The sequence below is a fragment of the Ovis canadensis genome, chromosome 14, assembly GCF_042477335.2.
Source record: "Ovis canadensis isolate MfBH-ARS-UI-01 breed Bighorn chromosome 14, ARS-UI_OviCan_v2, whole genome shotgun sequence".
Classification (NCBI taxonomy): domain Eukaryota; kingdom Metazoa; phylum Chordata; class Mammalia; order Artiodactyla; family Bovidae; genus Ovis; species Ovis canadensis.
The window spans coordinates 62,358,800-62,383,004 of record NC_091258.1 but is presented as its reverse complement, the minus strand read 5'-3'; the positions used below and the strand labels follow the sequence as shown (position 1 = coordinate 62,383,004).

The 24,205-nt window shown below is 52.4% G+C and overlaps 1 protein-coding gene across 1 annotated transcript in view; it reads left to right on the top strand.

The window, feature by feature from the left end:
• The first annotated feature begins 3,609 nt into the window (after positions 1 to 3,609).
• The window catches only part of FCGBP (Fc gamma binding protein), a 40,137-nt gene continuing 19,541 nt past the window's right edge, over positions 3,610 to 24,205 (top strand). The window contains exons 1-10 of the mRNA XM_069552416.1: positions 3,610 to 3,664; positions 5,086 to 6,333; positions 8,461 to 8,807; positions 11,420 to 11,990; positions 13,942 to 14,546; positions 18,185 to 18,752; positions 19,466 to 20,058; positions 21,293 to 21,881; positions 21,986 to 22,185; positions 24,054 to 24,195. Coding sequence (XP_069408517.1) covers positions 3,610 to 3,664; positions 5,086 to 6,333; positions 8,461 to 8,807; positions 11,420 to 11,990; positions 13,942 to 14,546; positions 18,185 to 18,752; positions 19,466 to 20,058; positions 21,293 to 21,881; positions 21,986 to 22,185; positions 24,054 to 24,195 — 4,918 coding nt within the window. The remainder of the gene's footprint in view (positions 3,665 to 5,085; positions 6,334 to 8,460; positions 8,808 to 11,419; positions 11,991 to 13,941; positions 14,547 to 18,184; positions 18,753 to 19,465; positions 20,059 to 21,292; positions 21,882 to 21,985; positions 22,186 to 24,053; positions 24,196 to 24,205) is intronic.

The window sequence follows — 24,205 nt, the reverse complement described above, 5'->3', positions numbered from 1 at the left end:
CTGTGCTTTTTATGGCTGAGAGGTAGTAAACAATCATGTGCGTAGTGGCAGGAGTGTGGATAATCCTGTCACACAAGCTAGTCTGCCAGCAGAGAGGTTTGACCTGAGAGACCCTTGTCATGCCCAGGAATTTTTATTGACTGGAGCTGCAAGTTTACTTCTCTGAGAGAACCGGTGGGGAACAGCCCCCCATAAAGTCAGAGGTGTAGGTGAGAGCATGAAACAGTAAAGTAGGTAGACTCTGGTTTGGGGGGTAGATGCTTGGGAACAGGGGGTTTCCTGAGGCTCAGTCTCACCTTTGTGTATGCCAAAGCCTCCTTCCTCATGACCTTTGCCATGGGCGAAGTTCCTCATGCTGGCTCCCAGCATCTCCCCCTTTTTTAATTCTTAAAACAGCCAGAAATTCTCTGCTGAAGAATCCTGACAATACAAGGAAGAATGATTATAAGAAGTAAAATTAGAGCACCAACAGCAGCATAACTGAAGACATTAGACATTATGTTTTTTCCAGAAATAAGGTTAGAGAAGGTGTGGAAAAAGTCATTAGCGGCTCCAGCGGCAGTAAAATCCAATTGAGTGTTCCAAGGTCTCTATCTGATTGTGAAGTTTCCCTAAGTCTAAACTAATATCTGAGCTATTCCAAACACCTAAAATATGATTTTTCAACATATTGGGCATTTGCACTTGTTGAGTCAATGATATTGCTGCCAAAGTAACAGTAACAGTAATAGTTGTTGTTATTAAAGCTGAATTCCCTAAAATTAGTAAGCTCACAAACCGTTGTCACCTTCGGAGAGTGGATGTGAACGCCACAAAAGAACAAACATTGTACTGAAGAGTTAAGCAAGATGAAAGCATACATTTTTCATTAAGTCCACCTGTATAATTCATTTGTATATTGAGTTTTCCAGAATCATTAGCAAAGAAAAAAACCATAAAGAGAGGGTAGACAAGCTAAAATAGAGTAAATAGAATCATTTTCTGGTCAGAGTTGGCACTGCAGCAGCTGTCAGTCCTGCTGGGATCTCGATGTTTATCTTGCCTCTTCTGCCAGCGGAAGCGGGCGGGCCTCGCTGCGCCCCCCGGTGAACCAGCAGCGGCCAAGTGAGCCCAGACTCTGGCGGGGCTTACCGGCTGGCTGCGAGCACGGCACACTGGGCCCTGGCAGCCAGGCTGGCCCCGCCCACGGCTCCCGGCGCGTGGCTGTTCCCTGTGCGCCGCTGTTCCCTGCGGCAGCGATGGCAGGGGCAGAGGAGTGCCCTTCGATGCAATGGGGGATCAGTCTGTCCGGGATCCAAATTGGCGAATCTGCGTCCTGTGGAAAAATACAAGCACAGCCTTGACCACTAGTTAATAATGGGTCGGGACCTTTCCATTGTCCGGAGAGGAGGTTCTTCCGTTTTACTAATGGCTTTGCATTTAATTGCTCCGGGCACCAATGGCGAAGCATTGCAGTAGTTCTGGCTGAATCAGCATTTAAAATATTTATTACGAAAAGAGCATGTTGCAAGATTTGATGGGGAGAGCTATACTTAAACTCTTCTTTTAGTTTTTGAAATTAACAAAGCATGTGCTGTTCGGGCGCCACTTGCAGAATGCAGCCATGGACTTGGATGGGGGAAGGCTCCTCTCTGGGTTAACCAGGGCAGACCTCAAGACTTAGAGATTGATGTGAAGAATCACCTTAGGTCTTAGCCTAATTCTCTGCCCCTCAGCCCTTATTTCTCTGGATGTCTCAGGCTAAATGAGGGGTATCTATCTGATATAGAAGATTTGACATCTTTGTTTGCAAATAGCTGTTTCCTCCTCAGGACTCGCAGCAGCCCCTCCTCCCAATCCTTTCCCTCAGGACCCAGGAAGGCCACCACACAAAGCTCTCATTCCCTGTGCATTCCCTCACCCCTGCCTGTTTCCTGGTACCTTTGGCTCTCATGCAGTCTCTTGTTTGCTCACCTCATTTTCCCGGTTGACTTTGGGTTCCAGTCAACTCTGAGTCTTTATCTCTCCATCTGGGAACCTGCCCTGGGTGGGGGCTCTGACAGCTCCCACCCACCCTGGCCGCCTGGAGGCCCAGGCCTTGTGATAAGGGAGGAGAAGTTCTGGGAACAGCAGCTGCTGGGGTGTTGTCTGAGAGGACAGCCAGACTTTGCAGCTGCTGTTCCCAGGGGAGACTCGCCCGCAAACAGTGCTGAGGCTGGGAGGAGGAGAGCAGGGTGTGGGTCAGGCCAGCCCCTCAGGAGGAAGAGACTCCATCTCTGAACACCCACACCTCCTCTCATCTGTCTCTGCTTCTGCTCCCCTAGATGTGACCTAGAACCCTATCTCCCATCCCAGGCAGGTTTTGGGTTGATGGGGGCACCACATCACCCAAAACTTGTTCAGCTAGACCCTTCTCAGGAAACTAAAACAAAACACCTCCCAGAAAACAAATTCTCCAGAAAGCAGAGCCCAGTGTCTACATGGAACCAGGAAACAGTGGCCTGCATTCTTCTTTGCACACAGCTCGAGCCCCTGCATCCCACCTGCTCCCCACCTGGGGCCACACCAGACGAGCCTGTCTCCCCCCAGCAGTCCTTGAGAGTTTACAGAGTGTCCTCTGGGAGACAAATAAGCCCAGTGAGGCTACTTCTGATGTTCCCATTTTGCAGATTAGGTACCCAGGAGACCCTGTGGGTTTGGAGGTGGAGGTATTGTGTCCCACTCCACAGCCCTGGGTCAAGTGCTCAGATTCCTGCCCACCCGATGCCTGACCTCCCCTGCCCCTGCCTTGAGTGACTGGAAACAGGATATGGGTAGCTGGGGGCCAGAGAAGAGCTTGGGGGGGGGGGGGGGAAGGGTGTGGCGCTGGGGACCTGGATGTGAATCCTCTATTGTTCATGGCAGGAGCCAAAAGGAAAAAAAAGAAAAAGAAATCTAGCCATCGAACCAGCAAACCGGACCAAATGCCACTTTCAGCTCCTGCTCTCTGACCTCTGGGATCCCAGGTCCAGGCTCTCAGCACCCTGCTCCCCAGCTGTTTCTCTTGAGGACACCACCCTTCCAGGACTGAAGTCTCTAGCAGACTCCCTAGTCACAGCCGCCAGCTGTTCTCACACCCCTCTCAGGAATCAGGCATGTAGGCTTGCCCTCACCCTTCACAGGCCTCCAGGGTACCCATTCCAGCTGACCCTGGGGTTAGCAGCCTCCTCCATGAAGTTGGCACCATCTGCGTGGCAGGTGGCCCAGGGTGTGGTCTGAGGAATCAAGAGACTCCACTATATAGGCCAGCCCAGGAGCCATTACCACAGCTCCAGGAACCTGCAGGTGAGAGAGGCTGAGCCACCTTTAGAAATGGGACATCAGGTCCCCTACCCTTGCTTCTGGCTCCAGGCCTCCCCATCCCACTTGCTACCAGACCCACAGGACATCCAACTCCTGTCTTGCCCTCCCTGCCCAACCCCGAGACCCACCAGATGTCCAACTCCCCCTATACATACGTTGGCCCTTGACCCAGCCCACCTCAGCCTTCCTGGTGCCCAGGTAGCCCTTGTCCAGAGACAAGGCACTTTTGTCCTCTGACAGGGGGACAGATCTGCCTCCCATGACCCCCTCTCTTCTCCCACTGCAGACATGGGTTCCCTGCGGAGCTGGTGGATGCTTTGGGCCGGAGCAACCCTCCTGTGGGGTAAGTTAGACCGAAATCCCATCTATGTCCTGGTTCCAGACTGAAGAACTCTGCCTGCCTGGGTCAGCACCCTCCACTGGAGCCACCTCTGCAAACCCATCTCCCAGTGTGACCTCAGGCTAGCTGAGATTGGGAGAGAGGCCCGTTAAGTCGGGCAGAGAAATGTGGTGAAATTCACCCATCCTCAGTTCTGGAGGGAAGCAGGTAAAAACTTTAGTCCCTGAATTCAAGTAGGTAAGAACTGCTACTTTCTTGGTTTTCGGCAGCTCAACTCAAGTTTTGACTTAGAGCCTCATTCCACTGAGGTGATGGAAAATTTCACTAACATCATTTTTGGGGGTCTTGGTGCCTAATTCTCTAGGGCTTTGCCAGGACTAGAGTCTTACATAAAGCCAAAGTTTGGGGGACGGATGGGACATCTGGGGCCTCTAGTTACCAGTCAATATCTATTTAGGTTACTCTAGTTACATTCATCCCCCTGATCCCCTGGCCCTGCAGGACACTGGGATGTTCTTCAAGGCTCCCCTTATTCAGCAGACTGTCCCTCTGTAACCCCCCACAACACTCTCTAAGACCCCATAGAATGATCTCTCTCTTCCTCTCCCCCTCTCCTCTCAGCCCTGGAGGATCTCTTCCTTGATGGAGGTGTTGAAAAGTGCCCACTCCTCTCTATTGCGAGGAGACATTTTGTCTGTACTCTCATAATCCCCTTTTACCCTTTACACACATGCTTCATCCTGTGAAGACAGAAATCACAAACTGGCACCTGAGGTTAGGCCCCACAGTGCAATATTTGTTTTATTTGTTTGGCTACACTGGGTCTTCCTTGAAGCAAGTGGGATCTCTAGTTGCAGCACTTGAACTTTTAGTTCCAGCATATGGAATCTAGTTCCCTGACTAGGGACTGAACCCAGGCTTCGTGAACTGAAAGCTTGGAGTCTTAGCCGCCAGGGACGTCCCCAGGCTGCTTGCTTAAAACAATTTTGGATTGGAAATTTCACACGGAAATTCAACTCTCCAATTTCTCTTGAAAAATGGTAGGATCTGACATTTTTAAGGGAGAACCTATAAGACATCATGATCACAACAGATTCAAGCCAGTAGCAATGCGTATGGCATATGAATGCTCTAGCCACACAGTCTGCCCCTTCTGTTTCACACATTTATGTCTCTTGTTGGGTCCATCAGCATTTGAGCCTGAGCGCCCTGTCTGAAGTGTTCAGGCTTCTGGAAGGCAAAAGCCAAAAATGTGGTAGGTGACCACTGCATGACTAAGCGGAAAGGAGAGAGAAGAAGAGAAAACAGAAACTCATGTTAGTATTTCAACCTGCGAGCCAGGCACAGGGCAGGAGGCTGCTTCTCTGACAGGGGTAGGGGGGATTGGATAAAGCAAGACCCACGACTGCATTTTCTCACCTCAGGGTTGACCCAGGAGGCCTCAGTGGACCCCCAGAGCAGCGGGGGTGAGGAATTCCTCACGGCCTTCCTGCAGAACTATAATCAGAAGTACAGCAAGGCCTATCTCTGCCTGCTCCTCTCCAGTCTGTCGGACAGCCTCACCTCAGTCTCCATCCTCAGCCGGGCAGATGGCACCACACAGAAGGTCACTGTCAGGCCAGGGCAGTCAGTCTTGGTCAACATCAGCGCCAAGGCTGAGATGGTCGGCAGCAATACCTTCCAGCATGCGGTGGTGGTCCGCGCTGACCGTGCCATCTCAGTGCAGGCGGTAAACGCTAAGCCCTACACGGCGGATGTGACACTGCTGAGGCCTGTCCACGCTCTGGGCACTGAGTACTTTGTGCTCACGCCCTCCAGCCCTTCATCCAGGAACCTCAAGGAGTTTGCTGTGGTGGCGGGTGCGGCTGGTGCCTCTGTCAGTATACAGCTGAAGGGGTCGGTGACATTCAAGGGCAAGTCCTACGCAGCGGGTCATGTCCTGAGTGTGACCCTGGACCCCTACCAGGTGGCCCAGGTACAGAGCACAGCTAACCTCTCGGGGTCAAAGGTCACTGCCAGCAGCCCCGTGGCTGTCCTCTCCGGCCACAGCTGTGCCCAGAAAAACTCGAACTGCAACCATGTGGTAGAGCAGCTGCTACCCACATCTGCCTGGGGCACCCGCTACGTGGTGCCCCCTCTGTCCTTCCACAGCCAGCACGATGTGGTCTACGTCATGGCCAGCCAGGCCACAAAGCTGACCTACCACCTGGGGGGCACCACTCGCTCCCAGCGGCTCCAGGCAGGCAAGGTGGCAAAGTTTGAGATCCAGCAGTCCCGGCCACTCTACCTGTCTGCAGACGTGGGCATCCAAGTCCTGATGTTTGGTGCGGGTACCACCAAAGACGGAGAGACCTATGACCCCCACCTGGTCCTGATCCCAGACGTGGCGGCCTACTGCCCTGCCTACGTGGTGAGGAGCGTGCCAGGCTCTAAGGGTGTGGCCCTGGTGGTGGCACCAACCAAGGCTGCTGACGAGCTGACCATGGATGGGCAGAGGCTAGGGGCCAAACTCTCCTGGACCGCTGTGCCAGGCAGTGAGTTCTCATATGCCGAATTGGACTTTGGCACAACTGACAGTGTCCATGTGGCCGAGGCCTCTACCAGCTTTGGGCTGCTCATCTTCGGGCTAGACCAAGACGTGAGCTTCGGGACAGCAGCTGCCTGTGGCCGGAGTGAGTGACAAAAAACGACCTCTGACTCTGTCCATATGGTAACCCCTTTGCCAACTCTCCTGCCTTTTCCCCTTTCCCATCCTCTCTGTGCTCATCTGTGGTTTCTGGGTCAGCTGGGCTGCCTCCCACTTACCTGAATCCTCCCTACCATCCTTCCTTTCCTTAAGCCTTCCCAGGCCCTCCCTGTCCTCTTCCCACCACCCTACCACAGAAGCAATTCTCTAAATGTTTAGCAACTGGCACAAGCCAGGGTCCCAACCAGTCTGCAGAGATACCAGACACAGCTCTGCAGCAGGGTTCTAGAAGCCCACACGGTGTCTGGCATCAGCCCTTTGTCTATTGCTTTTGTGGAGAGAGGGGGTCTGGGGAGAGCCAGGGTGCCAAGAAGAAGGGATCTTTAGGGGCTGGGATCAGGTCAGCAGTTTCTTACCAACCAGCTTGAAAATATTTTGTTATTCTAGCAACTGATAGACAACTATGTGTGTGTTCAGTCACTCAGTCATGCCTGACTCTTTGCAACCCCATGGATTTTCCTGACAGGAATACTGGAGTGGGTTGCCATTTCCTCCTTCTCCAGGGGATCTTCCTGACCCAGGGACTGAACCCTCGTCTCCAGCATCTCTTGCATTGGCAGGTGGATTCTTCACCTCTGAGCCCCTCTGGGAAGCTACAACTATACCAGTTACTAACTCCCTCCCTCACACACACACCTCATATATGAATGCCAAACTCAGGAGGTCTAAAAGTATTAATATAATAATGATGGATACCATGGGGGGAGTATTTCTCAAAATACTGGGGACCACTCTAGGGGCCTTGTATGTGTTAACATAGTTCATTTCTAGGACCTGGCCCTGTGTGTGCTTGGGGGCCCAGCCTGTCGAGGAGTGGCCACCAGGCAGTGCAGCGTTTGAGGGCATGGATGCTGAAGCCAGACTTCCCAGGTTCAGATCCCACCTCTGCCTGTGTGACCTGGGGCTTGTGACTTCACTTCTGTGGGCCTGTTTCCACATCTGCAAAGTGGGAAGAATGCCTGCACCCCTCACGGGATTGTGAAGTGACAGTGCAATAAGTTAACACCGGTGGAGCCTTTAGTGGGTATTGGGCTAGTGAGCAGGGCCATGTAAGGGTGAGCCATTATTGTGAGCAGTCAGAAGGCAAGAGCTTTTGAAGACCAGGGGGCAGGGTTGGAAGAGCTGCTTCTTCCTGTGTAGGCCCCCAACCTGAAGCAAAGATCCTAGACACGGGTTCCTAGCACTCCTGTCCACCCTCCAGGGCCTGGAAGCCACTCAGCTGCAAAGGGCCACCTTGGGCTTGACTGGTAACAGGGAAAAGATAGGTGAATGTTTATAACAGATAATAACCTCATTAACACCTGGGATCAGTTCCAAATCCTAACTTATGTTTTAGCTTATTTAAACCTGGCCACTCTCCCCTCCCCAACTGTCCCCGTGAAGAAGGTATTACTATCACCCCCATGTCACAAGTGAGGAAACTGAGGCACAGAGAATTTTAAATTACTTCCTAGTGTCACACAGGTAATTAGTTGTGCCGAGATTCGAACATAGGCAAACTAACTCTGCCATTTCCATTCTGTTGAACAGTTTCTGTTTTCCATTTTCTATCTTTATTTTATTTTTATTTTTTGGCCACACCTCACAGCATGTGGGACTTTAGTTCCCCGACCAGGGATCAAACCTGAATCCCCTGCTTTGGAAGAAAGGAGTCTTAACCACTGGACCACCAGGGAAGTCCCCACTTTCTATCTTTAAAAAAGGATCCCTTAGTCTTTTACCCTGAGTGGGAAGGTGGTGGGGGGGGGGTGGCGGGGGGAGAGAGAAAAAGCAAAAATGAAGGCCTTTCCGTGATTGTCCCTGCCCCTGGCTCTTCACCACCTTCCAGTTCCTTGGGGCTGAGCCATATTAAACTGGGGAACCACCAAACCTAGGAACAATCAAGCCTGAGCTGCTCTCTCCCTGTGAGATTCCAGACTTCAGTCTCCCCACTTCTTGAATGGGCGGCTGGGAGTCAACCACCCAAACTCCCCAGGGCGGGAGAACTCCAGGATTCCCACTGGGGTGGACACTCCTGATTCTTTCTCTGTGGCCATCCCCCTTCCCTCCCCAGCCCAGCAGACGCTGGAGAAGACCCCCTGTGAAGGCAAGCAGTGCGCTGCCAGGCAGCTCTGCAAGGTGGTAAATGGGCAGGCCAGGTGCATGGCCTCCGTGGCTACCTGCCGTGCCCAGGGTGACCCCCATTACACCACCTTCGACGGCCGCTACTACGACATGATGGGCACGTGCTTGTACTCACTGGTGGAGCTGCAGAGTGACGATGACAGCCTGCCTGCCTTCAGCGTCGACGCCAAGAACGAGCACCGAGGCAGCCGCCGTGTCTCTTACGTGGGCTTGGTGACCGTGCGTGCCTACAGCCATGCAGTGTCACTGGCCCGTGGGGAAGTTGGCTTCGCCCGGGTAAGGATCCAGAGGAGGCATCAGAGTTTAATACCCAGGAGCCGCCTGCCAGTCAGATGGAGAAGGCAATGTCTGGGTGTCAGACCCCCAGACCCAAGCTCTTTGCCATGGGGTGGAGGGTGCAGAGAAGTGGGCCAAGGGTGTGGGGACTGGGGAAGGGGGATTTGAAAATCAGTGGCAGAAGCTTAACTCCTTTTGTTCAGCAATTCGATTTCTAAAAGTTTTAAGAATGCTCAGAGATATGGTTAGAAAAACAGGTTTATACCAATGTGTTTATATTATTATATCAAAAAGGCAATGAGGGTGGGGGAGAGAAAGAAGACAAATATCCAACAATGGGAATTTCTTACGTGACCAAACCCTAAAATTTTAGTGAGTACCTACTATGTGCTGGGTTTGTTTCTTCGCACTTTCTATTGTATTAAGGGATTTAATGTTAACAGCAATCTATTGAGGTAGGCACTATTAACACTTTTTGATGAGGAAACTGAGGTCCAGGGCAATGAATGACTACTCAAGAGCTTCAGGCTAGTAAGAGATGGAGCTGGGAACACCAGCAGGATGGCTCCCAAGCCTCCACCTTAACCTCTAGGCTATTCTGCCTCTGGTAAATGGATTGCTCCTCAGCCAATATAAATATCAACAATCTAATAATAGGAAAATAAATGAGTAGTGATTTTTTTCCTACTGTATTGCTATGAACATGCTTAATCATCCAGAAAGATTGAAATCGTCGTACAGTGAACACTCATTTGCCAGTTGCCTAGATTCTAAACATTTTACTCCTCTTAGTTCATCATGCATCTATCATCTGCCTACCCCTCTGTCCACTCAAAAATCCCTCTTTTTATTTACTTAATTTTTAAATTATTTTTAATTGAAGGATAATTGCTTTACAATGTTGTGTTGGTTTCTGCTGTATAACATGACAAATCAGTCAAAACTATATGTCTATGTATATATACATAGACAATTGTATACATAATCCCTCCCCCTCCCCTTTCACCGCTGCCCCCACAATCCCACCCCTCTAGGCCATCACAGAGCGCCAGGCTGGGCTCCCTGTGCTACACAGCAGCTTCTCACCAGCTGCCTGTTTCGTATGCGAAGAGTTGCCTCATTGGAAAAGACTCATGCTGGGAGGGATTGGGGGCAGGAGGAAAAGGGGACGACAGAGGATGAGATGGCTGAGATGGCATCACTGACTCGATGGACGTGAGTCTGAGTGAACTCCAAGAGTTGGTGATGGACAGGGAGGCCTGGCGTGCTGCGATTCATGGGGTTGCAAAGACTCGGGCACGACTGAGCGACTGAACTGAACTGAGTATATATAGGTCAATGATACTTTCTCAGTTGATCCCACCCTCCCTTCCCCCACTGTGCCCACAAGTCTGTTCTCTATGTCTGTTATCTCCATTCCTTCACTGCAATTAGGTTCATCCGTACTGTTTTTCCAGATTCCATATATATGCTTTAATATATTATATTTGTTTTTCTTGACTTACTTCACTCTGTATAACAGGCTCCAGGTTCACCCTTCTCACTACAACTGACTCAGATTTGTTCTTTTGCACTTGAAAGTAAGTTCTAGACATCAACACACTTCATCCCTAGAGATTTCAACATGTATACCATTAACTAGAATATAATATTTTTACATTTTTGTTTACCTTTGAGATAAAATTTAAACATAATGAAATCTACGCATCTTAAGTAGACGGTACACTGAGTTTTGATAAATGTGCACATCTAAGTTCTGTCAAGGTATAGAATGTTTTCAACCTTCTGAAAAATTCCCTCATGTCCCTTCTCAAACAATGGCCAACCCATGCTTGCAGGCAACCGTAGTTCTAACTTTTCTCCACCAGAGGTTACTTTTGCTGGTTCAAGACCTTGATAGTGACGGAATCAGCCAGTGCAAGAAGCCTTTTGTGGAAGGCTTCTTTAAGCTCAGCATAATAGTTTCAAAGTTCTTCCCTGTTGCTACAGTTAGTTTTCTAATAGATAAAGCATTCACAGCTCAAAACAAGACTACTTTACCCCCATCTCCACCTGCTTTCCCCTGCTCCCCACAGGTAATGACTTTTACTGATTTCTTGAGTGTTCATCTAGGGTTTCTTTATGCCAATACAAGTAAATATAGACATACATTCTTACCTCCCCCCTTTGTTAGCAAACAGTGCTGTACATGGGCTCTGGTCTGCACTTGACTTTTTCCCCTGAACAGTGCATTCTGGAGCTGTTTCCTTATCAGTGGGGAGGGAGCCTCCTTTTTCCTTTCTATAGCTGCACAGCCTGCCATTGGCTGAATTCATCATGGTTCCTTTAGCTCAGGCCCCTGTGATTGGATGCTGTGTTCATGATGGCGAGCCGTACTACCCTGAATATTCTTTTTTTAAAGTTATAGTTTTTAATGGAGATCTCTTTTATAAAATTTATTTATTTGGGGCCAAGGAAAGGGCAGGAGCAAAGATCCTGAAGCTTGATGGGTGGCACTAACAGGAGGGAGGAATCCCCATGTGGCTAGAGGAGGGACACACGTGGCGGGAGATGAGGGGCTGAAGGCCAGACCACACGGGGATCTGACCCTCCCCTCCTCATTCCCTCTGCAGATCGACAACCAGCGCTCACGCCTGCCTGCCTCCCTGAATGAGGGACGCCTGCGAGTGTACCAGAGCGGGACACGGGCCGTGGTGGAGCTGGATTTTGGGCTGGTGGTCAGCTACGACTGGGATGCCCAGCTGGCACTCAGCCTGCCTGCACGCTTTCAGGGCCAGGTGCGCGGACTGTGTGGCAACTATAATGGTGACCCCACTGATGACTTCCTTACACCTGACTCAGAGCAGGCTCCCGATGCTGTGGAGTTTGCCAGCAGCTGGAAGCTGGATGACGGGGACTACCTCTGTGAGGATGGCTGCCAAGAAAACTGTCCTGCCTGCACCACAGACCAGGCCCAGCTCTATGAGGGCAGTCGTTTCTGTGGCATGCTGACCCAGCTCAATGGCCCCTTCGCTGTCTGTCATGAGGCCCTGGACCCCCAGCCCTTCCTGCAGGAATGCGTGTATGACCTGTGTGTGGTCAACGGGGACCGAGCCAGCCTGTGCCGCGGCCTCAGTGCCTACACCCAGGCCTGTCTGGAGCTTGGCATCTCTGTCGGGAACTGGAGGTCGTCAGCCAACTGCCGTGAGTAATACCCTGGTGGGGGCTGGGAGCATGTGGTAGGAGGCCGGGGTGCCTCCTGCATCTGAGCATTGACTGTGGTCCAGCCTGGAACTGGATGATGCTGGGGACACAGCAATGGCCAGATGGCCAGGCTCTGCCCACAGAGAGCCTAAAGTTGAAGCAGATATGTCACTAGACAGTGATGGTCCAGAGTGGTCAGGGCTGGGATGAGGGAAGTTCAGAGGGGCTATGCGAGACCAGAGAAGCTTCCTGACTCAGCCTGTGGGGTGAAGGAGGCTCTCCTAGAGAAAGGGATGCCCAGTCTGAAGCCTGTAGAAAGGATTAGAACTAGATGGGAAAGCAAGGGGCAAGAAATGGGCTCCAAGCTGAGAGAAGGCCATGTACAAAGGCTTGGCATGAGGTGTCCCAAAGCAGACATGTGACTATCACTTCACTTATAACCCTTCCATGACTCCCCGACATCTTCTGGATAAAGTCCAAGCTCCATAGCCAGGTATCCATTCACTGAATCATTCGTTCACTTATATATCCATTCATTCATTCATGCATCCCCTAAACCCCTATCTGGCTCCACCCCTGGGTTGGTGATGGGCATAGTGGGGACCAACACACACTTGTCTCTGTCATCGTGAGGCTCCCAGAGAAATGTTTGGGAGACAGAAAGCCCAGGGCAGGAAGGAGGAGAAGGCTTCCAGGTTCAGGACTTGAGACAGGGACTCTGGAGAAGGAAGTCTGAGGGAGACACTGGGGCCACTGGGGTTTGTCTTGGTCACTGCTGTGTCCTCACTGCCCAGTAAACACCACCATCACCACCAGCACAACCACCACCACTGAGTTTCCCAACGCCTGGTGCAAAAGAGTAACCAGTGCATTCATTTATCTCCCTATTAGTTTTCACAGCACTTCCTGGGCATCTCTTGTGGGCCAGGCCCTGTCCTTGGTGCTGGAGATTCCACCATGTTTGAGACAGATCAGGTCCCCACTCTCACAGAATTTATAGTCCTAGCGGGGGAGACAGACAGTAAGCCATAAACTGGAATATCTTCAGAGAGCAAAAGAAACAGAGTTCATGGGATAAGACTAAATGGGAGGCTCAGGAAGAGAGTTCTCAGGGAAGACCTTTGTGAGGGGGTGCCTTTCGATCAGAGACCAGGATTAGGCAACAGAGTGAGTTAGCAATGATGCTCTGTATGGGATGTCTCTACATAGAGGAGACTATTATTATCCCATTCTACTGATGGGGAAACTGAGGCACAGAGGTTGGAGGTGTCTGCTTATAATCACACAGCTAAGAAGGGGAGAGCTGGGATTTGAACCCAGGCCATCTGTGTTCCAGGAGCCTTCTCTTAACTGCATGCCTTCAATGAGGAAAGGCTAATACAGTACAGGCAGAGGGGAAAAGGAGAGGGGGGAGTGTGGGGACCCGAGAGGAGGCCACCGTGCGGGGTGGAGAGAGCCAGAGGCAGACTGAAAGGAGGAGATGAGGACAAGGAGGTGAGGGGGGCAGACCGTTTAACCTGGGGAGGACTCTGGCTTTTAACCTGAGCAAGAGGGAGCCACCAGAGGGCTCTGAGCAGGACAGGAGACTCACGTGTTCACAGATCCCTCTGGCTGCAGGTGAGGAACAGGATGAGATGTAGGATGGGAGCAGCCGTGAGACCAGGCAGGAGGCTGCTGGAGCTGACAGCACCAGGGTGGGGGACTGTGGTACATGGAGAAAGGTCAGATTCCGGATAGCTCCTGAAGATGGAGCTCACAGGGTTTGCGGACAGCTTGGTTGTTCCGCGGATAAAGGGGAGGGAATCAACTACATCTCAGGTTTGGGGCCTGCGCACCCAGAAGGATGGACGTGCCATTAACTAAGATGGGGAGCCGCGGGTACGCAGTGGCTTGGGGAGGGAGGACCTAGCACGTTCCCACAGGCCTGACTCACTCTCCGTTGTCCCCGCAGCCCTGTCCTGCCCAGTCAACAGCCGCTACGAGCTCTGCGCCCCGGCCTGCCAAGCCTCCTGCAACCCCGACGCGGTGCCGTCCAACTGCTCAGCGCGCCAGTGCGTGGAGGGCTGCGTGTGCCTCGAGGGCTTCGTGGAGAGCGGCGGCGCCTGTGTGGCGGCCTCGTCCTGCGGCTGCATCTACAAGGGCCGCCCACTCGCGCCCGGCCAGGAGGTGTGGGCCGACAACACTTGCCAGCGGCGCTGCACCTGCGATGCCACCACCGGCCAGGTGCGCTGCAGCGACACGCAGGGCTGCCCAACGGGCGAGCGCTGCCTCGTCCAGAACGGCCTCCGGGGTTGTTACCCCGACCACTTCGGAACCTGCGAGGGGTCCGGGGACCCGCACTACGTGAGCTTCGATGGCCGACGCTTCGACTTCATGGGCACCTGCACGTACCTGCTGGCCGGCTCGTGTGGCCAGGCCTCAGGGCTGCAAACCTTCCGGGTGCTGGTGGAAAACGAGCATCGGGGCAGCCAGACCGTGAGCTACACGCGCGCTGTGCTGGTCGAGGCCCGCGGCGTGAAGGTGGCGGTGCGCCGGAAGTACCCTGGCCGCGTGCTGGTGAGCGAGGGGCACCGGAGGCGGGCTAGAGGGGCCGGAATCCCCCTTAAAGAGGATGGGTCTGGTGGAGGGTGGGGGTCTGTTAGAAGACCTGGTGCTCAGTAGGTAGGCCTGCCCCCCCTCCAAGCTGGGCAGTGCTGCCTCTTCCTAGCTGGGTGTCTGTCTCTTGGAGCCTCAGTTTTGTCCTCTGACAAATGGGATAATAAGATGGTGCCTCCCCAATGGCTGTTGCTTTATAAGGTGGTTGTGGAGATTTGGCCAGTTGTTATTTGCAGAATGTTTAAAAGAGGCGTTGGCACCCAACAAGTATTCAGTAAATGTTGACTTAATGTTTTATTGCTATGAACCCTCCAAAGGTAAAGATTTGGGCATTCTCTGGAGGACAATTGATATTCAGACAGTGAGGTGACCTGAAAGGTCCGGAACAAAAAGTGTGTTGGCAGGGAGGGGTTGCAAGGTGTGGGGGGTGCTTACAAATGGGCCCACAGGTCATAGGTTTCTGGACAGAGGGTTCTTAAAGAGACAACCACCCAGCAGAAGTCAAGAACCATTGATTTTTCTCTTTAAAAAAGATAAAAATTGATAAGTAGGATTTCTTAAGATTTACAGTGATAGTTGATTATTATTGAGCAGTTTGAGGCAGTAGCCCCTACCTTAGGGAGGAGAATGAACTGGAAATGGAAAACCAAGAGAGTGTTGCATGTGCCAGACACTGCACCAAACCCTTTACAGGCCTCAACCCTCTGTAACCCTCAGAACAGCCTTAGAGTAAAGGAGATTCTGCCCACAAAGCCTAGTGTTTGGAATACAGAAACTGTAGCTCAACAGAAGGCATAATATTAATATTTATATTCTCATTTATCTGAGATGACATTTAAGCTGAGTCTTGAGCAATAATAGCCAATATATATACATATAAATAGATAGATAGAGATACACATGCATTACAGTCACTCAGTCGTGTCTGACTCTTTGTGACCCCGTAGACTATAGCCCACCAGGCTCCTCTGTCCATAGGATTTCCCAAGCAAGAATACTGGAATGGGTTGCTGCTTCCTTCTCCAGGGGATCTTCCCAACCCAGGGATCTAACCTGCCTCTCTTAAGGCTCTTGCATTGGCAGGCAGATTCTTTACCACTGGAGCCACTTGGGAATAATTTACTTTTCTGTGTTGAATGCTTGACGTATAGTAACTCATTTGTTAACCTCTGTAACAACACTGTGAAATAGCTAGTGTTGTTAGAGGAGAAAACTGAGGCTCAGAGAAGTCACCTATTCAAGGTTACAAAGCTAATGAGTGGCAGAGCCAGGATATGAAGCCCGGCTGTCCGGCACCAGAGTCCATACTCTTAACCTCTACATTCTGTTGCTTTTCCTGAATAAAGAGATGGAACAGGCAGGGAGGGAAGCGGATGGAAGAGTGTTCCAGGGAGAAGGAACAGCAGTTGCAAAGGCTCTGAGGCAGGAACAAACATGAAGGGTAGAGGGACAGCATGGAGGCCAGCAGGGCTGGAATGGAGAGAGGGAGGGGACGGCGAGGTAGGGGATGATGTCGGGGATGGTTATGATGGAGGTTTGTGATTTAATCTGAAAGCTGAAGGATGAGGAAGAAGCCGTCAGGTGAAGAGTGGTGGTTGCCAGGCAGAGGGAACAACAGGTGCCAAGGCTGAGGCTGGACTGAGCTGAAGAACAGCATGGAGCCAAAGAGGCTGCACCGAGAGAGTGAGGCTGGAGAGGTAGGGTAGAGAGGATGGTGGAAGACGAGGTCAGAAGAGAGGGGACAAGCAAGGCCTGGTGGGTAGAGGACTTGATTTTAAACTGAGATGTGAAGGATAACAGGGAGGGAGCCAGACCAAGAGTGAGGATGCGGGAGAGAGTAGGCATGCTGCAAGCAGAGTGTGTAGTAAGTGCAAAGGCCCTGAGGCTGGGCTGAGCTTGGTGAATTCAGGAGACTGTCAAAATGCTTGCATGGGGACTTCCCTTGTGATCCAGTAGTTAAGGCTCCATGCTTCCAGTGCAGGGCGCCTGGGTTCAGTTCCTGGGCAGGGAACTGGATCTCACATGCCACAACTAAGAACCTGCATGCCACCACACTATGGCCTTTTAGGCCACTCATTGTGAGGAGTTTGGATCAAGGCTGACACCTAGAAGGTGAAGTAGAGGTGGCTAAATAAAGAGTGATGAGTGGTATCCCAGGTATCCCAGGGAGAGGTCACAGCAAATGCAAAGGCCCAGGGGTGGGGGTGCACTTGGTCCGCTCTGGGAGACAGAAGGGAGCCTGAGTGAGGGAGGTGGGAGGTGGTGCCCGCACAGAGATGGACAGGAGCCAAAGTTAAGCAGGATGTTCTAGGGAAGGGGCTTAGATTTAAGTCAAGTCCTAAAGGATGGGAGGGAAGCAGCCAGGAGAAAAGTGGTAGGTGGTGTTCTTGGCAAAGTGAAAAACCCCTAAAGTTAGACTAAACTAGGAGAGCTGGGCGACTATCAAAAAAGCCAGTACCTTCGTCAGTAAGTGCCTCTTTCAACCGTACCAGAGTTTATGCTAATTAGGTGAATCAGGGCAGGTCCCTAGGAAGCTTCAGAATGAAGGCTCAGTTGCCTGTCAGGAAAACCAAGGTGACTGAGGGTTGGAACTTTCAGTCCCCACCCTGGGCCTCAAGTGGGGAGAGAGAAGTTGGAGACTGAGCTTAAGCAAGCGGCAGATGACTTCATCAACCCTGCCTACGTCATGTAACCTCCGTAAAAACTCTGAACAATGAGCACTTCCTGGTTGGTGAACAATCAATATAGATACATGGGAAGGAGGTGCACCCTTACCCATGGGATAGAAGCTCTTATGCTTGGGACCCAATAGTCCTGTTAATCTGGCTCATCATTTGTACTGTTTATAATAAAACAATAATCATAAATGTAGTGGAAAAATGGTGGCTTCCCAGGTGACACCATGGTAAAGAATCTGCCTGTCAATGCAGGAGATGCGAATTCTGTCCCTAGGATAGGAAGATCCCCTGGAGAAGGGAATGGCAACACACTCCGGTATTCTTGCCTGGAGAACCCCATGGATAGAAGAGCCTGGAGGGCTACAGTTCATAATATCACAAAGACTCGGACATGACTGAAGCGACTTAGCACACATGCACATAGTAGGAAAAAGAAAAAAGAAGAAGAAAGCAAGCCAGTGTGAGTTAGGAGCAGAAAGAGCGAGGAGGAGAGTGGGAGAAAGGTTAGGTCAGGGAGGTAACCAGGGAGACAGATCCTGTAGGCTTTGAAGGCCATGGCTTAGGGATTTAAATTTAAGCAAATGCCTGAAGGATGAAGGGCTTCCCAGGTGGCACTAGCAGTAAAGAACCAGCCTGTCAGTACAGGAGACGTAAGAGACCTGGGTTCGATCCCTGGGTTGGGAAGATCCCCTGGAGGAGGGCATGGCAACCCACTCCAGTATTCTTGCCTGGAGAACCCCATGGACAGGGAGGTGGGTGGTGTGCCAGGTAGAAGGAACAGCAAGTTCCCTGAGGGCAGAGGCCCTGAGGGGCATCAGGAGAATAGCAAGGAGCCCAGAAGAGCCAGAGCTGAGTGAGTGAAGGGAGGGCCACAGAGCCTCGACTACCCTGACCTCTTGGTCCCCTTCCATCCCTCCCCAGGTGGACGATATCCTTCAGTACCTGCCCTTCCAGGCGGCAGATGGGCAGGTGCAGGTGTTCCGCCAGGGCCGAAATGCTGTCATCCGCACGGACTTTGGCCTGACAGTCACCTACAACTGGGATGCCCATGTGACCGTCAAGGTGCCCACCAGCTACGCTGGGGCCCTGTGCGGGCTCTGCGGGAACTTCAACGAGGACCCAGCTGACGACTTGGCTCTGAAGGGTGGAGGCCAGGCTGCCAACGCACTGGCCTTCGGCAATAGCTGGCAGGAGGAAACGAGGCCAGGCTGCGGAGCAGCCGAGCCAGGTGACTGTCCCAAGCTGGACTCCCTGGTGGCTGAGCAGCTGCAGAGCAAGAAGGAGTGTGGGATCCTCGCTGACCCCAGTGGTCCCTTCCGGGAGTGCCACCAGACGCTGGACCCACAGGGTGCTGTGCGCGACTGTGTCTATGACCGCTGCCTCCTGCCAGGCCAGTCCGGGCCTCTGTGTGACGCACTGGCAGCCTATGCTGATGCGTGCCAGGCTGCTGGGGTCACCGTGTACCCCTGGAGGAGTGAGGAACTTTGCCGTGAGTACTGAGGGTGACAGCTGGGGGGCTCGGCCTTATGTACATTCATTAATACATAGATAGCATTAAGTCACTTAATTCTTATAACAGCTCCATGAGGTAGGGGTGTGGTTATGCCCATTTAACAGACGAGGAAACAGGTTTTTACTTCATTGTCACTAACTTACATTTAAATGGGCCATGTGTGGCTCTCGAATTGGACGGTGCAGAGAGAGACTTGATTGGGTTCCGTTTCAGGGTTTTTTGTTTTTGTGGAAACCCCCTGTTTTATAATTTGGGTTGGTGAGTTTGGAGCGAGTTTTTCATTGTTTTCTTTACCACCCTGGGCAAATATTTTAATTTTCTATAAAATTACTACTACTAAAAATACTGCATTCACAAACACACTGCATAGATTATGGACACATGCCTATGCATGTTTAAAATATATATCACAGATCCACAACTTGTTACCAACTTGAATAAGGTCATTCAAGACAGTACAGATGACCCCAGACCACAGTTAAATTGGAATAGAATCTTAATTATCAGGATTAGATTAACTGTGATGTAATGTTTCCTGGGCCCCGCTGAACCGAGGGGCTCCTTGCCGCTGGACTGCTTATACATGTCAGCGTATGTGTGCCTATGTGTGTGCACGTGTGTGTGTCAGGGGGTCTTCAGTGTCGCTGGGGAGCAAGGCTGCTTCATCCTGACGGCCCCTTTCCCTGCAGCGCTGAGCTGCCCACCTCACAGTCACTACGAGGAGTGTTCCTATGGCTGCCCGCTGTCCTGCGGAGACCTCCCGGTGTCAGGGGGCTGTGGCTTCGAATGCAAAGAGGGCTGCGTGTGTGACGAGGGCTTCGTGCTCAGTGGTGAGTCCTGCGTGCCGCTGGCCTCCTGCGGCTGCGTGTACCAGGGCGCCTACTACCCGCCCGAACAGACCTTCTACCCGGGCCCCGAGTGCGATTCCCTTTGCTACTGCGAGGAGGGCGGGCTGGTGTCCTGCGTGCCATCCAGCTGTGGCCCTCACGAGGCCTGCCAGCCATCCAATGGCGTCCTGGGCTGCGTGGCTGTGGGCTCTACCACCTGCCAGGCATCGGGAGACCCCCATTACACCACCTTCGACGGCCAACGCTTCGACTTCATGGGTACCTGTGTGTACGTGCTGGCTCAGACCTGTGGGACTCGGCCTGGCCTGCCCCAGTTTGCCGTCCTGCAGGAGAACGTGGCCTGGGGCAACGGGAAAGTCAGTGTGACCAAGGCGATCACCGTCCAGGTGGCCAACTTCACCCTGCGGCTGGAGCAGAGTCAGTGGAAAGTCACGGTGAGAACAGCCCAGAACGTGAAGGGGACAGGTCTTCGGTAGGGGGTGGTCTGTGGGTCGGGCGTGCACAGCTCTCAGCTGAGGGGTGGGAGGGCACAGAGCTCTGAGTAGATGTGGGGGGCCTGGGGTCCCCCCGGGAGAGGGGTGCCAGTCAGAGCCTACAGTGGGGAACCAAGGAGGGCGGAGACCTTGGGGACCTGGGCCTTCCCCCATGTGGCTCAGTGTCCCCTCTCCTTGCCCTTTTCTCTTTCTAATTTATTTATAACTGTGCTGAGTCTTCGTCGCTGTCCACGGTCTTTCTCTAGTGGCAGCAAGTGGGAGCCGCTCTTCCTCGTGGTGCTCAGGCTTCTCATTGCAGTGGCTTCTCTTGTTTTAGAGCACAGCCCCCTAGAGCAGGGCTTCAGTCGTTGTGACTCCCAGGCTCTAGAGCACAGGCTCAGTAGCTGTAGCACACAGGCTTGGGATCTTCTCGGACCAGGGATTGAACCCATGTCCCATGCATTGGGAGGCGGATTCTTTACCACTGAACCACTGTGGAAGCCCTCCCTGGCCCTTGATTATCCCCTCCGGACATCCCCCCTAACCCCCTCCACCTGCCCCTCCACCTGCCCCTCCCTCCTGGTCCCTGCTGTCCTAAGAGCATTACTCCATTGAGGCCTATATTCATTTCCTGAGACTGCCATAACAACTCACCACCCCCTTGGTGGCTTAAAACAACAGCGATTTATTCTCTCACAGCTGTGGAGGCCAGAAGTTCAAAACTAAAGCGTGGGCAAGAGACCTACCCGCTCCAGGGGTTCTGGGGGAGATTGCTCCCCCTCCTCCCGCCACTTCTGCGGCTTCCAGGTGTTCCTGGCTTATGGCCCCGTCACTCCAGCCATTTCGTTTTTCACACAGCCTTCTCCTCTGGGTCTCCCTGTACCTTCTCCTCTTCCTGCTCTTTTAGGGACATTTGCCATTGGATGTAGGGTCCACCCTAATCCAGGACGATCCCATCTCAAGATCTCTACCCTAATTACCTCTCCAAATACAGTCGTATTCTGAGGTTCTTGGAGGACTTATCTTTGGGGAGCCACTGATCAACCCACTATGAACCCTATTATTATGCCCATTTTGCACATATGGAAACCAAGACCCAGAGAGGTGAGATCCTGTGGATCTTCAGTGTCAGGCAGGGGCCTGATCTAGGATCTCGAAGTGTACCCTCTGAAGCCCGGCCTGTCCTGCCTCCCAGGTGAACGGCGTGGACAGGAGGCTGCCCGTGGTGCTGGACGAGGGCCGGATCCACGTCTTCCAACACGGCTCCGACGTCGTGATCGAGACTGACTTCGGCCTGCGTGTGGCCTACGACCTCATGTACAACGTGAGGGTCACTGTCCCGGGCAACTACTACCAGCAGCTGTGTGGCCTGTGTGGGAACTACAACGGCGACCCCAAGGACGACTTCCAGAAGCCGGACGGCTCGCAGGCGGGCAGCGCCAATGAGTTTGGCAACTCCTGGGAGGAGGCGGTGCCCGACTCACCCTGCCTGCCGCCCCCCACCTGCCAGCCGGGCGACGAGGGCTGTGACACGGAGTGTAAACCCGAGCTGCAGAACAAATACGAGCAGCAGGAGTTCTGCGGGCTCCTCACCAGCACCACAGGGCCCCTGGCTGCTTGCCACAAGCTCCTGGACCCCCAGGGCCCCTTGCAAGACTGCGTCTTTGACCTCTGCTTGGGCGGCGGCAATGAGAGCATTCTCTGCAGCAATATCCAGGCCTATGTGAGTGCCTGCCAGGCAGCTGGAGGCCACGTGGAACCCTGGAGGACCGAGTCATTCTGTCGTGAGTGAGGGGCAGGGAGGGGGAGGCAGAGACACAGAAAGGGCAGACACTGGGCCCCAACACCTCTCACTCCTACGGCCCTGACCCGCACCCCCTCTTTGCAGCCATGCCGTGCCCCGCCAACAGCCACTACGAGCTCTGCGCAGACACCTGCTCCCTGGGCTGCTCGGCACTCAGTGCCCCCCCGCAGTGCCCAGAGAGCTGCGCCGAGGGTTGCCAGTGTGACTCCGGCTTCCTCAGTGATGGCCAAGGCTGCGTGCCCATCCAGGAGTGCGGCTGCTACCACAACGGCATCTACTACGAGGTAGGGACCCTGCCATCCCAGGCAGGATGGGGGCTGCATGCTGGACCCCCTGCCCACAGCCTGTCCATTTGGCCTCCTGAACGTCTCTCCCATCCGTTCCTCTTCCTCTCACCATGACCCCACTGTGGTCCAGTTTGTCCACTTTTGCTCTCTCTGGTCTACCATCCCCACAGTAGCAAGTAAGACCTTTCTAAATACGACCACAGGTCCTGCAACTTGAGGTCTTCCCATTTGGCGCCAGTGGTAAAGAACCCACCTGCCAATGCAGGAGACATAAGAGACAAAGGTTTGCTCTCTGGATCGGGAAGATCCCCAGAGGAGGGCATGGCAACCCACTCCAGTATTCTTGCCTGGAGAATCCCCACGGACAGAGGAACCTGGCAGGCTACAGTCCATGGGGTCACAAAGAGTTGGACACGACTGAAGCGACTTGGCAGACATGCATACACCCACAACTTGAAACCCTCCCCTGGCTCCTCAGGTCAAGTCTTGGCTTTGTTCCCAGGTGTAGATTTCGACTTTGTTATACCAGAGGCTGACTCCGTCTGTGTCCCTCTCCCATGCTCAGAGTTACTGCTTTTCCTTTGAACATGTGTTATGTAAAGTCTGTCTCCCTTAAAGGTCTGAGAGCTCTGTCAGGGCAAGAACCCTCTCTGTTTTCCTCCTCATACGAATAATAATAGTACTACAGCAAACAGGTAGATGGTGCTTGCTGTGTGCCAGTCACTGCTTTAAGTGCTGTGTAAACAATGCACACGTGTGTGCTAAGTCACTCCATTCGTGTCCAACTCTTTGCGACCCTATGGACTGTAGCTGACCAGGCTTCTCTGTCCATGGGATTCTCTAGGCAAGAATGTTCGAGTGGGTTGCCATTTCCTTGTCCAGGGGATCTTCCCGATCCAGGGACAGACCTCGCATCTTTTACATCGCCCGCGTTGGCATGCAGGTTCTTTACCACTAGCGCCACCTGGGAAGCCCACAGTTTACGTGCATTTTATTTATTCATATATAATATATATATTACAACGTTATATATAAACCTTTTACTATGAAAATTTTCATAAAGGCAAAAGTCAAGGGACCAGTACAATAAATCTCCCTGTATCCATCACGTGGTTTTAAAAATAATCAATATTTTCCCAGTCTTGTTTCATTTCTACCCGTTTCCTCTCCAGTCTGGATATTTAAAGAAAATCCCTTTTCATTTCATCTGTACTTTATATGTATTATTAACTCAGTTATGCTTTAATAGGGCTTCCCTGGTGGCGCAAAGGTAAAGAACCCGCCTGCCAATGCAGGAGATGTGGGTTCAATTCCTGGGTTGGGAAGATCCCCTGGAGGAGGAAATACCAACCAACTCCAGTATTCTCGCCTGGGGAAAATTCAATAGACAGAGGAGCCTGGCAGGCTGCAGTCCATCGGGTTGCAAAAGAGTCACCTATGACTTAGCGACTAAACGACAACAACAACATACTTTAATAAGTTGGTGCTATTATCTGCAAATTACAGGTGAGAAAACTCAGGCATGACAAAGCTCAATTTGTGCAGAGTGATGTAACTTGGAAATAACAGAAACCAGCTTCAGACCCAGGCAATCAGCTCCAGATCCTATGTTCTTAATTCCCACGTTACACCGTTTCTCTCATACAGCAGACAGTGGATATTTCAGAATAAATGAATGAGTAAATGAATGAAAGAGAACGAATGAATGAATTGGACCCCAAGGCCAAGCTGTGCTTTAGTTTCACAGATAAGGGGCCACCCAGCCGGAAGATGTCCCTTTTACATCCTCCGGACCGCCTATGCCTGGAGCACTGTAGTTTCCAGAGTCAGCCCAGCCCTGACAGCCATATCTTCTGTCCCCACAGCCCGAGAAGGTGGTACTCACTGACAACTGCCAGCAGCAGTGCGTGTGCCAGCCTGGAAAAGGCCTGGTGTGCCAGAACCACAGCTGCGATGCCGGGCAGGTTTGCCAGCCCTCGGGAGGTGTCCTGAGCTGCGTCACCAAAGGTGCTGGGTT